Genomic DNA, 14,726 nt, shown 5'->3' on the forward strand with positions numbered 1-14,726 from the left:
CCTCTGGGCTGCTCGGGCCTAAGTCAGCTCTTGACCTGGTGGGGAGGCTGCCGGGATGGGGCCGCCGCCTTTATGAGACCGTTTACCCCCGGGGTACCGGGTGATGCTCCGTGGGCCTGGGCCTCCTCGACCCCCTTTCCAGCCTCCCGCACGTCCTGCCACCCCTCATCCGCCTCCCCTCTCTCCCTCTTGGAGGCCGGGCTCTGGAGTTTGCGGGGCTGAGAATTTATGGAGAGAAACTGCCCCTGCTCGTCTAAACCAGTAGTTTAAAAAGGCTGGTTGTGCAAGGAGATACGAGAGCCTCTGGCATCACCATCTGTAACTTTCATTTACATTGTGGCCTCTTTTTTTAAAGATTGGCACCTGAGCTAACAGCTGTTGCCAATCTCCTTTTTCTTTTCTTTTTCCTTTTTTTAAAAGATTTGATTTTTCCTTTTTCTCCCCAAAGCACCTGCAGTACATAGTTGTATATTTTTAGTCGTGGGTCCTTCTGGTTGTGGCATGTGGGACGCCGCCTCAGCATGGCCTGATGAGCGGTGCCATTTCCACACCCAGGATCCGAACCAGTGAAACCCTGGGCCGCTGAAGCGCAGCGCGGGAACTTAACCACTGGGCCACCGGGCCTGCCCCTGTGGCCTCTTTTTAATTCATTTCAAATGACTGGTGGAGGTGCTAGGGAAGGGGTCTCATAGAGATCCTTAACCTGGAGAAGGGACAAGCTGTTTGCCCACCCCCTACCTTGAGCTAAAAAGGACTGATCACAGATCAGTTTTAAAATTTTGTCAGAGGGGGCCGGCCCAGTCTGTTAGGTCTGTTATGGTCTGTTACTGCGTTCGGAACCACACGTTTATTTTATGTGGTTCAGAAACTTTTGTGTGTGTCCCCTTAGAAATCCTGGTAATGACTTCAGGAGATACAAGGCAAGGTGAATTATCAGGGAGGTGACTGTCTCTGACAATGGGTGGTGGCTGGAGAGAATCTGCACTGAGAGACGAAGGCTCAGGCGGGCTGTCTATGGCTGGGAAGATTCAGGTTCCCTGGAGGGGGTCTGTCTGTGAAGTTTGAAACAGGATGTTTTGGAACAAATGGAAAGAGCTACTTAACTGTGTGGTGGTGAAAATCTTCGGTTTTGGAGTCACACAGACCTGGCTTTGCCTGGCAAGTCGCAGCCTCTGTGAGTCTGTTTTCTTCTGTCTTAAAATAGGGCGACTATACCTTCTTCAGAGTTGTAGTGTGTGTTCCATAGCTGATGTGGCTGAAACGTGGGCGTGGTGGGCAGTCAGTAAAGGCGGATTTACTGTTAGCCTTCTCAGAGGTGGTCCAGGGTGAACATGTAGACCAGATCCCAAATGGTAGATGATAACACGTTATCCTCTCTGGGGTTTTTAAGGAACATCTCTAAGACTCTGCAGATTTCCATCTTATACTGAGATGTCGTAGGGGGATCCAGCTGTCCTGCGGCACCTTTGTCAGAGACCGAGTCTGAGGCTGAAGAGACTGTGGGTCTGACCATTTATCACAGTTGCGAGTTTGAAGGCTTGTTTTTCTTTTTGATTTGGGATTATATGTTCTGGGGACCTGTGTGTGTTTCATCAGTGATTTGTTACATTGCTTCCTACAAGGTAGCCTCTCCCCTGGGACCATGTTGGGTATGGCCTGGAGGTCTTCCTCTTTGTGAAACATCCCCTTGCAGGTTCTCAGAGAAAGAGCGAGTTCCCGAAAGGGCATTCCCAAAGATCATTTGCAAGTTGATTAGTTGAAATGTGGAACATGCTTTCCCATAAAAACAATGCGGTTAGGTTCCCAGCCTAATAAAGTTTTTTATTTAGCATCTTACTTAGAGTAGCAGTTTACTAATAGCAGCGTCCTCAATTTTGGGTTCTGGGAACAGGACTTGCAGAACAGGTGGGAGGAGGAAGAGAATTTCTGGTCTCTTTCTGGGGCCCTGGTTTGAGTTTTGAATTAGGCAGAGGTTTGCATGGCTCTTATCTCAGATTCTCTGTCTGTCTCCTGAGGTCTTCTGGCACTTTTCCTTTCCTCAGGGCCTCTCCAGGCAGGCTCTATTCCCCCAAATGTCATGTGTTCCAGAATCTTCTTAGGTCCTTGTCCCCTTTTCTCCATGCACCTGATGTCAGTTCGGTTTTAGGAAGACGGTGGGGATGGGACAAATTTATACTATGTTATGAGTGACTGGTAGTCCTTTGCTCTTCCGGGAGATTTTCGTTTTTAGAGGAAGATGCTTATTACTCTAACAAATCTCCAATAGTAGATTCAGTCCGCAAATCCCAACCCCAAACCCTAGAGTCAGGTGCATTTTGGGATTCAGAGTTTTTCAGATTTCAGAAAGCAGTGCCCCGTAATCAAACAAAAATATTCTGCAGCAAAACATAAGTTTCCTACGTGGGATACACAAAGCCTGTAAATGTCATGTCACTTTAGGTTTAAGTTTAGTACCACATGGTTTTGTGCCAAACTTATTAAAAAAAAACCTTTGGGTTTTTAAAACCTTTTGGATTTTGGAATTCTGGATAGGAGACTGAGGGCTGTGTCTCCCAGTGTCACGGCGTGAAGGGATCCTGCAGTGTGGGGAAGATATTTTTGGCTAGGGAGGCCATTCGGAGTAAGCAGTCAGCTTTGGTGCCAAGTGTGTGTCTAGGACGGCTCATTAAACTGCCCTGTGTTTTCCTTTCCCTCAACTTCTGAATATATAGAAACTCCACTTAAAATAGGGTTTTTTGTGGGGGCTGGCCTGGTGGCATAGTGGTTGGGTTCACATTCAGATCCCAGGTGTGGACCTATGTAACACTCATCAAGCCATGCTGTGGCAGAGTCCCACTTACAAAATAGAGGAAGATTGGCAACAGATGTTAGCTCAGGGCTAATCTTCCTCAAGCAAAAAGAGGAAGATTGGCAACAGATGTTCAAGGCCAATCTTCCTCAGCAAAAAGAAGAAGAAGAAGAAGAAGAAGAAGAAGAAGGTTTTTTCTGATTATAAAAGTACTATATGCTAGTTTTGAATAGTAATATGTAGGTTAGAAAACAGAAGTCCTTTATAAATTTCACCTCCTTGAGACAACTATTATTAACTTTGGTGGTTAATGCTTTAGGTTTTCCCAAGGCATATGCTAATAAGTATATGTGTTGTTTATATTAGTATGTAGAGTTGGGCTTTTGTTTTTTTAGTTTTTTTTGGTGAGGAAGATTGACCCTGAGCTAACCTCTGTGGGCAATCTTCCTCTTTTTTTTTTTTCTCTCCAAAGCCCCAGTAAAGAGTTGTATATCCTAGCTGTAGGTCATTCTAGTTCTACGTGGAACGCTGCCACAGCCTGGCTTAATGAGCGGAGTGTAGGTCCCTGCCCAGGATCTGAACCGGCGAACCCTGGGGCACCAAAGCAGAGTACATGAACTTAACCACGGGGCCACGAGGCCAGCCCCTGTAGAGTTGTTTTTACAAAAGCGAGATTATATTACATTTGATATAGTACAATTTTCTTTCCTCACTTATGAAGATCTAGGCTGTTTTTCCTATGTCAGTAATTTAGATTTTATTCTTTTTAAAAGCTAGGAAGATTTTCATTATGTGGGCATATCATTATTTGCCCATCGCCTGATCGACTAACGTTTGGGTTGTTTCTGATGTTTTTGATGCAGTTAGCACCTTTTTACACGTGTGTCTCTTTCTGCGAGTACATCTGAAGGGTTGATTCCTGGAGGTGGAACTGGCAGCTCAGTGGGTGAATGCAGGCGGGGCTGAGTTGCCCCCTTAGCAGCTTCTGCCACCTGAGACTCCCCCCAACAGTGCAGGAGAATTCCTGCTCCCCCTTCTGCAGCCACTGCCCGATGTTCTTGATCTGCCAACCTGGTTTGGAAAAGTGATCTCATCTAATTTACATTTCTTTGCTTATTTGGAAGGTTGGTAATTTTTTCAAATGTTTATTGGCCATTTGTTGTTGTTCTTTTTCTTCTTTGAATTGTCTGTTTCTGTCTAAAAGATCAACTTGGTTCTATTTTTCTAACCGTTCTGCTGGTTGGGCAGCAGGAGGTGAGGGCATGGCAGAGCCCCCAAATGGATCAGCTGTTGAGGGGTTGCCACTACGGCCTGGCCCCTGTCGGGCAGGGAGAGGCAGGAGGCCGGTGGGTTTGGCTTAACAAGTCACTGCTCTGTCCTGGGAGCTTGATCTCGTTTATGCTGGCCTTGCGTGTTGGAGTCTTGGTTTAAAAGCGTGTGTGTGTGTGTGTGTGTGTGTGTGTGCGCGCGTGTGCGTGTGTGTGTGCTGGGGGGAGGATTCTATTGATCTGTTTGCCTTTGCATTTTCTTTATCAAGATTCTTCGGAGGATGCCCCTGCAGCCACTCAGAACTTCATCATTCCAAAGAAGGAGATCCACACGGTTCCTGACATGGGCAAGTGGAAGCGTTCTCAGGTGCCGGAGGGGTCTGCCCTGTGGGCTCGCAACTGGGATGAGAAGCTTGGGCTTTTCAAAGCCTGTGGTTTTCTGGGCATGACTGGGGCTGCGCGCTCCTGCCCCTTCTTGCTCTTGGATGCAGAGCTGTTAGAAGCTGGGGAGAGAGGTGACGGGGAGCTGACTGTCCCTCCTCCTCAGGGCAGAACTCAGAGACGCGTTAGTGCGGAACTCTCTGGGGCCGGGGCCGGAGTAACCCCGGAGGGTTCTGCTCCTGGCTCTCATAAGCCGCCGCTCCTTGAGTGTTGTACTGATTGAACGCCAGTGTCCTCAGTCACAGGGTGGGTCCCTTTGATTCTTGGTTGCAAGTACTAGCAAGTCTGGGAGCCAGTGTATCAAAGGGAGAGGGTATCATATGGAAGCCTCGCCAGGGAGGGGGCTGAGCCTAGAGATGCCAGGGAACTGGGACTGAGGGCACTGGGGGCGGACCAGCCTTCTGTGCTGCTCGGTCCACGTGGTGGGCAGAAGATAACAGCCTGTAGCTCCCAGGCTTCTGGAAAGACTGGGACTAAGAAAAAGAAAGCCACTTTCTAATTCCCAGGGAAGGCCTTGGGTCCCGCTCCAGCCAGGTGTCTCCGCCTGGTCTGGTCAGCTGGGGTGGGGACTGTCACTTGTCAGAAGGGCAGGCTCAGGGTCCCAGCAAGCTTGGTGGGCTCTCTTTCAGGAGTCTGCTGTGCTTGCATCGAGCCCAAACCCTACAGCTGCCGGGCCTTGTCCTTGTTGGGCCTGGGGGCCGTGGAGCCTGTCTGGCTTCTCTTTCAGAGGTGGTTATCCTGTCTTTTCTGAGCTGTGTTCCTCGCCGAGGCTTCACCAGGGTAAACACTTCAGCTCCTTTTCTTGCTCAAAGCACATCATTTGAATACTTCGTCGTCCTGTTGCTGTAGCTCAGGGTTTCCCAAGCTCAGCACTGCTGGCATCTGGGGCGGAGGATTCTGTGTTGGCCTGTGCGCTGCGTGATGTTTAGGAACCTCCTGGCCTCTACCCGCTAGATGTCAGTAGCACGCCTGCCCCTGGTTAGCACAACCGAGAATGTCTCCAGACGTTGTCAGCAGTCCCTTGGAGGCGGAGAACACTGCTCTGCCCTGAGCTTGCAGGTTTGTCTGAATGCAGACGTGGCTTCAGCCCCTTGCTTTCCCCCGGACATCCTCTGGAGAGAACTGGGTGTTTGGGCTGTGCCAGCAATTCAGCTCAGTTCATGCTCCCAGAACCGTGGGAGGCGGGCTCTCTACTCAGCTCCATTTTGAAGGTGAGAAAACTTGGGCCAGAAGGCCAAGAAATTTAGCAAGGTGGCAAGGCTACGAGTGGTTGAGCAAGTGAGTGTGACATGGCAAAGGTTCACGCCCCGGTGGCCTGGCTCTGGAGCCCCGTCGGGGGAGCCACTGTGCCCGAGGCTGCAGGTCAGCAGAGGAGCGCCTGTCAGCCTCACCCGGCCCAGGCCTGTTTTTGTGAAGAAAGTGTTGCTGGAGTGCAGCCACACTGCTTCATTGATATGTTGTCCACGGCCTTTCAGGCCGCGAGGGCAGAGGTGAGGACCTGTGCGCCAGACTGTGTGGCCTGTGGAGCCTCACATATTTACAGAGTTGGCCAGCCCTCTCCAGGGGCCAGCGCGCTTTAGGGAGTGTCAGCCACGTTTTCTTCTGGCCTATGTGTTCACTCGCTGGGAAGCTCATCGTTCAAGTGGATGGACCTGTTGCAGCCATGCAGGTGACTCTGTGCGGTGGTCAAGAACAAGGGCCGGGGGTCAGAGAGGTCAGAGCTTCAAGCCCAGGGTTGCCATTTTCTCTTCTTGTGACTTACGCAAGGTGCTTAACTTGACCAAGCCTCAGTTCCTGCTGCCGTAACATCGTCTGGGGGCTTAAATGACTGAAAGGCCGCAAAGCACGCAGCTCAGGGCCAGGCCTCCAGGGAGCCCTACTGAGCAGCACACGTGACCGTCATTCTCTCGTGGTGACAAAATGGTGTCAGTGGAGACTTCGCCATAGTCAGGTTCCTAGGAACATCCTGAGCTTTAGTCACCAAGAGCCCCAGACCTGTGTGGGAGCCAGCACTGCGGAGGGTGACGCAGCCCCTGCTGCTCCCTCTCCTTGCGCCCCAGTGTACTTTGCAGGAATGATGGTGAGCCTGGCCGTAGTCAGGACGAGGGCTCAGACTGCCCTGGGCTAGGAGAGTGGCTGCGGGTGCCCCCCGGCGGCCAGGTGACGCCCCCTTCCCCTGCGGCCACTCCATGGGCTGCAGGAGGACCATGAGAGAAGGATGCTCCCTTCTAGACACTGGGGGTTGGTGCTCAGGGCTCATCTCAGGGCTGGCTGTGGATGCCCCTGGCACCCGTAAGGCTTGGATAAGGAGGAAGGAAAAAGCGAGAGATGAAAGGGATGAAGAAGAAACAAGATGGAAGGGAAGTCACGTGCGCCCAGACCCGCCTCTCCAGGGGCCTGCACCTCCGTGCTTTCTTCACCCTGTGCTGTGTGTGACCTACAGCCCTGCAGCGGGGAGAGTGCCCTGTTGGAAGCTGGTGGGTGTGTTGGGAGACCTGGTCATGCACAGAAGACAATTTCTCCTGGGAGCATGGCAGCTGCACTGCAAGCCGGCAGCCTGGCCCGTCTGATGGGGGAAACATCCGGGAGATGCCCGGGGAGGGACCCTTGGTGGTATTCCTTGGACTCCGGGTGGGCTGGTAGTAATGGCCGAAGACTTGGCCACTCTGCTTTGGAGTTTGGCTGGCTGGGTCCTCCTCCAGTCTGATGAGATCTTGGTCTTAGGAGACCTTGGGCAAGTCACTTCTCCTGCAGTCTTGGTTTCATCTGTAAAATGGGGCCAGTGATAGTGGCTGCCTTGTGGGGTGGTTGTGTCAAGTGCTGGCAGCATCAGTGAGCACAGAGGAAACTGGCTGGAGGTCCCGGTGTCATTGTGGTCCCTGGCCTGCCAGCAGTGTGGGAGGGAGGGTGGGGGCGGGCTGTTCGGCATTATCTTTCTACGGCCCCTGCTGCTGGCTTGGGAGCCAGGGGTAGCTTGGAGCCCTTTGATAACGGGGGGGCGCTGGGGGCTGGCCAGGGCATAGAGTCCGGCTCTGACACCACTCTCCGCATCCCCACACCCGCTCTATTTGGTAGGCGTACGCTGACTACATCGGATTCATCCTCACCCTCAACGAAGGCGTGAAGGGGAAGAAGCTGACCTTCGAGTACACAGTCTCTGAGGTAGGCCGGTGTGGGCGGGCACCTCCTGGGCAGGGCCTTTCCAAAAATAGCTCCAGGGTCACGTGTGCTCGTGCCCACAACGGGGCCAATGCAGAAAATGAGATTGCCCAAACACATGTGCAGTTGACATTTTGGTGTCTCTATTGCTAATCCTGTCTTATCTGCAAATAGGTGGGTAGTTATAAAATTGGAATCAAAGTAAATATACTGTTTTATAGCCTGCATTTTTGCTCACTGATGTCTTTATATGACTTTTTAAATTAAAAAAGATCACAAAGAAGTAAATGTGCTCACTGAAGAGATGACTGACAGCGACGTGCATGACACTAACCTCCCGTACAGCCCTCCTCCCTAACTCCCGGGGCAGTCCCGTTCGTGGTGTGCGGAGTGCCACCAGACCTGCCCCCCAGTCCCTTTCCTGCTGCGTACATGGCTGCCTCATTGAGCCAGCCCTCATTTGTTTAAACTGCCCCCTAACTGTGGGCTTTTAGGTTGTTTCCCTAGACATCGCTGCTCTGGACATCCTTGCACACAGATCTGTGGGCGTCCTTTCCTGAGGATTCTTCCCAGAAGCGGAAATACTGAGTGGCAGGGTGCATGCTGCTGTGCTGCTCCGTGGCCGCGGCCGTGCTGCAGAGAGGGGCCTGTTTCTGGAGGGAGGGCGGAGCTGGGAGGAGGCCGATACCCAGGGGAAGGTGAGCGCTTGCAGGCCGTCTGCTCTGGCTGGTTGCCATCTCCCAGGGCTGGGTCCCAGGCCTTTAGTGGCCTCATGGGTTCCTGTCACAGTTGGCCCAGAGCCACCTTGAGCCTCTTATCTCAGACATCAGGGCCTCTCGCAGTTCCTTGTCCCACCCGGCTCTCCAGCCCTAGCCTCGGCCTGTTGGGTAAGGTCTGTGCTGGCCCAGTGCCTCCGTCTGTCCTGAGGCTAGCAGTGCCCTCTTAGCCCTCCTGCTCCTGGGTCCTAGCTGACTGCTGGGTGGCTGAGGTTCTGTTCTGTCACTTCTGGCGAGCCGGGCATTCACAGCTTTCTTTTGGGAGCTGACCCACCAATGACTTCTTGGGTTCCTCTTGGGCCCACCCAGCGCCCTGGGACTTTGGCTCTGGCACAGATGTCTGGGGAGGGAGAGGGCTCCTCCTTGAGCCCATGGCAGGGATGTCCAGCTGTGCTCAGTGGGCTGGGGAATGTGGTGTGGGACGGCTAATTAAAGGAGAATACTGTAATTATCCCAGCCGATCCTGAGCTGCCAGGTCCCTCTCAGGTCCCTTAATTGCCCTTGAGGCTTTGATGGCAGGCGGTCCACACCCACCAGGTGTTGTCTTGGCTCAGGAGCTGTTCTTTTGGCAGAGTTGCAGCGTGGTTAAGTGCTTGGGTTCCAGAGGCAGGCTGACTGGTTTTGATGACCTCTCACTTCTGAGCTGAGTCGCCTTGTCCCCTCTGACCCTCTGTTTCCTCATCTGTAGAGTGGGAAGAGCCGCAGGCCTGCTCATGGCCCCTGGGGAGATTCGCTGAGCTCCTGCACGCTGAGTTTTTCTTTAGCACAGCACCTGGCACACACTAGATGGCATTATCGTTATTAGCTGTTGTTATCATTAACTGTCCTCAGTTCTAATTTCCAGCAGCGTTGTTGTTCCTTCAGCTGGGGCTCTTCCTGAGCTGGGGCTCCTCCCAGTGCCGGGTGGTGGCTTCCTCCTCACTCGGTGGACAGAGGTGACTAGTTTGGTCTCCAGAGGTCTTACAGCTTCTGCCCACAGCTGGCAGGGGCAGCAGGGCCTCGGCCCACAGGTGGGGGCCTCCTCCCGCCTGTGCAGCTGCTGGGCCTCCCTGCAGGGATGGCAGCTGTGGCCGCAGAGAGGGCCCAGTGCCTCTGGTGGCCTCGGGTGGCGGCTTCCGGACCAGCGGCAAAGGGAACAAGGAAGGGCGGTGTAGTGATATTGCCTAGGCCCATATGTAGAAGGCTCTCCTTCATTTTGAAATTGTGTCTGACCTGTTCTTTGGGGGTTAAAGTTTTTGCAACATAAAAGTGATAGGCAGTAGGAGGCTTATTTTTTGTTGTTGTTCTGTTTGAATTTTTAAGTGAGAGCAAAATGAAAAATTGGCAAGTAAAGTTTTGGAGAAAATGTTGCTGGTCCATGAAATCCAAAAAGGAGCCCTGGTCTGGGGAGAAGGAGGGGAGCTCAGAGGATGCTCCGGCCTCCTAGCGGGCTCAGCCCACAGTCCCCCACCCCTCTGCCCCAGCGAGCCGAAAGTGGAGGCAGCCCCTTGCGTTCAGAAAGCCCTCTCCAGAAAGAGGAGCTGGGAGCCTTTTAATGATTCAGTGGCCCAGCTGAGCTAGCAGCTGGGGCAGCCTCCGGAGCGCCGCCTCTGTGCCCTCGGTGTCACCAAAGACTGAGCTCTCCAGGGCCTCGGGCCTTGCCGGTGCTTCCTGGGGCCAGGATTGCTGGGCCAGCCCTCCTCAGTCCTAGTTGCTGCGTGGCGTTGGGCTTGCTCTGTCCTTGTCAGCCGTTCCTGGTGACCTGGTTCTTCATAAAACCAGGCTTTGGCAGCACTTTCTGTCACATTTCATCATGGCGGCTTTATGTCCCCTGACCGCCTGCCTCAGCCAGACGCAGAGGGAGCTTTCTCCTCTGATGGGTAAGAGGGGTGAGGACGGGCTGCATTCAGGGCCGTTGTCCTGTGGCACAATGCCAGGGGGGCTGTACAAGGACTGCGATGTGATTTATGCCTCCTGGAGCTGTGCAGCCGGGGGTGACATGCATTCCTTAGCTCGAGCGCTCCTCTCCCCTCCCCACAAATATGCGGCCGGCTCTCAGACCACTTCTCTGCGGAGTCTCTGCAATGGCAGGCCGGCCATGATGGCCCTGCTGGTCACGACTTTTCCTGTGGGCACCGCCCTGCTGGGTCCTACCAGCGTCGGCAGCTCCTGGAGGTGTCTCCTTGCACCATCTGTGCCAGTCAATGTGGCCAGGTCTGCTTCGGGCAGGGTCCCTCCTCCCAGGGCTGCCTGACTCCCAGTGTCCCTGCGTCTGCACCGTGCGCTCCCCGAGCCCTCCGTTGCCCTTCCTCCTGGCCCGTGCTGCAAGCCTCCTCTGGGAGGAACGCTTTCCTAGCTGCCCTCACAGACCTGTGTTTTGGGTGGACAGTGTCCCCTGATTTCCTCATGGAGTGACATTTTGTGTGCGCATGCACGAGTCGGCCTGTGACACTGGTTCCACTCCTTTGTCCTGCCTTCTGTGGGAAAGGTGTCAGTGAGGCGAGAGCAGGCTGTCACACCCGCAGAGCGTTCCCGCGTCCCTTCCTCTGAGCGGACCTCTCCACAGAGGCTGGGATGCCACGTTGTTCATCACAGTGCTGTTTGTGGTGGTGAACAATCGGAAGCAGCCCAGACATTGACCAGAGAGGGAGTCAGTGAGTAAACGGCAGCGCTTCGGCCCAGGAAGTGCTGTTCACTTGTTACAGGCTATCGTGACGTTGTGTCTGCGTGTGCACGTGCAACGAGGTTCGTGAGGAAGCTGAGCAGGCTGCGAAGCAGTGTGTGCCCCGTGACCTGTGTTTTTGAGTCCGGATGTGTATAAATTTATACTATCACCTCTGCCAGGTGCTGCACTAGGCATTCTTTTTTTTTTTCCCAGAAGAAAACATCACGTTTTATAATCTTGGAGTAGAGGAGATATTTCTGAGCATGACACAAAATGGAGAAGCCATAAATGAAAAAAGTAATAATGATGAATAGCAATTTTAAATACCTGACAAAAATAAATAAGTACAAACAAACGAAAAAACACAATCCAAGTCAAAGACAAAGGACAGATTAGGAAAAAAACACTTTGAACAGACAATGGGGTAATTTCCTTAGTATGTAAAATGCTCCTAGTAAACAATAACATCAACAACCCAGTAGAAGAATGGGCAAAGAATATGAAATACGAATGGCTTTTAAATATATACGTGTTTATAATAAATTGAGATTTTTCCGGTTTACAAATGAGTATGTTAGTGGTAGAGATGATCACCATGAAAATAAATCAGAGAAAGACATTGAGATGTTCGACTACACTTCTAGGAAACACAAATGAAGCTACAGTGAAGTGTGGTTTCACGCCTCCCAGGCCTGCAGGATCGAGCATTGATTGGCAATGGGGGCATGAGCTCCCTCCTTTGCTGGAGGAGGGGTAGCTTGGTACAACCTGTCTAGGGATCACTTACCCGTTTAGAGATCCAGGGAAAGCCTTCTGTTTCCTCCCCAAAGCCCCAGCACATAGTTGTACATCCTAGTTGTAGGTCCTTCTAGTTCCTCTGTGTGCGACGCTTCCACGGCCTGGGGTCCGCGCCCAGGATCTGAACGGGCGAACCCAGGGCCGCTGAAGCGGAGCACTTGAACTTAACCACTCGGCCACAAGGCCCGCCCCAAGGAAAGCCCTTTGACCTAGCACTTCTGCCCTAAGGAATTTAGCCTACAGAAATATGCCTGCTTGGGTACAAAGACATTTGTACAAAGATAGGCAGTGCAGCACTGCTTGTTACGAAAGACTGGAAAGAACCCGAATTTCTGCCAAAGGGAAACATAAATAAATTAGAGTGCTAGCGAAGTACAGTGCAGTCGTTCAAACAGATGAGTCTGGTCTAGATTTGGGAGCATGGAGAACACTCTGCAACCTGTGCCGAGTAAAAGGCTCACACATCAACACGTTAGATGCACACGCACAGACTTTCTTTGTCGACACCCGAGAAACTGGCTTCTCTCTTCCCCAGGGCACGGGAGCCAGGCCGTGGAGGTCAGGGGTGGGAAGACACTGAGTTTTTCCCCACACCCTTTTGTACTCTGAATTTTTTCCTCTGTGTATCTGAAAACGTTTTTGTCCAACTGTAAGCAGTTGCTTTGAATGTGCTGTGTTGTGGGGCCCTGGCTCTCAGGGAGCTGACATTCTGATGGGTGAGAAGACTGCAGGCTCTGTGACAAGCGCAGGGCCGGGGTGGGGGTGGGGGGTGGGGGGGGGGGTCGGTGGGTACACAGCAGGGGGTCAGGAGGGGGTGCTTCAGGGAAGAAACACTGTAGCAAGAGACTGAGAAGAATTCAGACTGGTAAGGAACACTAGGCACGCTGGGGGCATCGGCCCAAGACCAGGACATAACGAGGGCATGTCAGTCACAAAGAGCAGCTTATGCAAAGGCTCTGTGGTGAGAAGGGCCGACGAGAGAGAGGACTACAGACGGTCTCTGCTCCAGTGATCACACACTCACATTCAGTTTTGCTTCTAAATGTCCTATATTTTCAAAAATGTCCTTAGGCTCTGAGCAAGAGGGGCCCGTGGGACTTGGGAGGGACAAAGGGACAGGAGCTTCACTGCCCACCCCCAGGCCACCGCGCTTCCCTGTGTTAGAGATGGGTGCGCCGGGACTCCACGACCCCAGAGTTGGGTCAGCCCAGAGGGTGGGTGGTGGCGGGAGGACTCGATAGGAGGGCCCTGGACGGGTCACTTCCCATCTGACGCAGTGGCAGCAGTGGCACAGTCCCATGGCCTGCTCTTTGTGTGCCTGGGGCCCGTCCTAAACTCTTTGGACACCGAGTCTCCATTCCCAACCATGAACAACAAAGAGCTCTGCAGTGCAAAGCGTCCAGTGGCCACGCCTGGCCGGACTGGCGCGGAGTGACCAACTGCCACCCTGTGTGGTGGGGGCGTGGACACACCGGGATACGCAGGCCTGCGAGCCGCCACCTCGGCGCGCCTCGTGGAGGGGCCTTGCGAAGTCTTTATCATCACACCCATTTTTGAAATGGGGAGCAGCCTCTGAGAGTCAGTCACTGGCTCGAGGTCTCGCAGCGACTAAATGGTGTTTCAGCTGGGCTTTGAATCAGGTCCAGCTGCCTCGAAAATTCTTAGCATGGTGAGCGAGAGAAAACACTGTAAAAAGATGAAATAAAAGAGGATGTGAAAGTGTTAGTGGTGTTTATTTCTGGGACAGGATTACTGGTCATTTTTGTTTTCTCCTTTTTCATCTGTTTTCTGGGATGCATAGATATTGTGTGCTGAACAGCAGACCTCAATAAAATCTCTTAGAGAAGGTCAGGGCTGCGTTCCGCCTGTCCAGCTCCTCCTGGATAGGCTGGCTGGAGAAACCAGGTGCTGAAGCCACACCTGTCCCTTCAGCCTAGTGCTGTCCCTTTCTGTAAAGCTCCCTCTGTTCCCCCAGCCCCTCCTTCATATTCAGGACGTTTGGGAAGAAAGGGGAGAGCAAGGAGAATGCGAGTTAGTGCCGTGGCTTGGGGTCATTGGCCAGCAGCTGTTGGGACTCCTCTGTGGCTCTGGCTCGGGGCCCCTGGTCATTGTGGCTTGGCCCCCTCTATTTTGCCTCCACAGGCCATTGAGAAACTGGTTGCTCTTCTCAACACGTTGGACAGGTGGATTGATGAGACCCCTCCGGTGGACCAGCCCTCTCGGTTTGGGAACAAGGCCTATAGGACCTGGTATGCCAAACTCGACCAGGTGAGGCTGCCGCAGGACAGGCTTGGGGGCGGGGCTGGGGGAAAGCTTGCAGGCAGATCAAAATCACTGGGGGGTTTGTTAAAATGGCAATTCCATTTACCAAAAGTATGAATGCATTTACCCTCTGCCCCAGCCGTCTTCTGGGAATCACCATGTGGATGCACAGTCCTCTGCTCGGGGCTGTTCATTAGGTCATCGTTTGTATTCGCAACAGGTGGAAGTGTCCCTGGTGTCCATTCTCAGGGGAAGAGCTAAATAGACCGATAGGGGATCAGTCAAATAAAATCCAGCCAGCTGGCCACTCTCCCCCCAGGGTCTGTAAGAAAGAATAAGGAGGCCGACTAGGGAAGTCAGGGAAGGGCTCTGCGATTTACTGTTAGGTCAGAGGAGCCAGGGCAGGATGCGCACGGCAAGCTGCCTTTTGATAGGAAAGGAGGAAAGATAAAGAGGTGTGTTTGTATTGGTCAGTTTGCCCAGAGAAGCCTCACTGGAAGGACACACGATGGGCAGGTGCAGTTTCTTTTTGAGGGCAGGGGAGGGGGGTGGACAGGGACGGGGTGGAGTGAGACTTCTCATGCCTCCCT

General features: G+C 53.0%; 1 protein-coding gene across 1 annotated transcript in view; it reads left to right on the top strand.

The window, feature by feature from the left end:
• The window catches only part of PTPA (protein phosphatase 2 phosphatase activator), a 31,144-nt gene that overhangs the window by 591 nt on the left and 15,827 nt on the right, over window positions 1–14,726 (top strand). Inside the window, exons 2-4 of the mRNA XM_014736077.3 lie at window positions 4,326–4,423; window positions 7,573–7,659; window positions 14,017–14,142. Of these exons, the coding sequence (XP_014591563.2) occupies window positions 4,326–4,423; window positions 7,573–7,659; window positions 14,017–14,142 (311 nt within the window). The remainder of the gene's footprint in view (window positions 1–4,325; window positions 4,424–7,572; window positions 7,660–14,016; window positions 14,143–14,726) is intronic.

The sequence above is a fragment of the Equus caballus genome, chromosome 25, assembly GCF_041296265.1.
Source record: "Equus caballus isolate H_3958 breed thoroughbred chromosome 25, TB-T2T, whole genome shotgun sequence".
NCBI classification, from domain to species: Eukaryota; Metazoa; Chordata; class Mammalia; order Perissodactyla; family Equidae; genus Equus; species Equus caballus.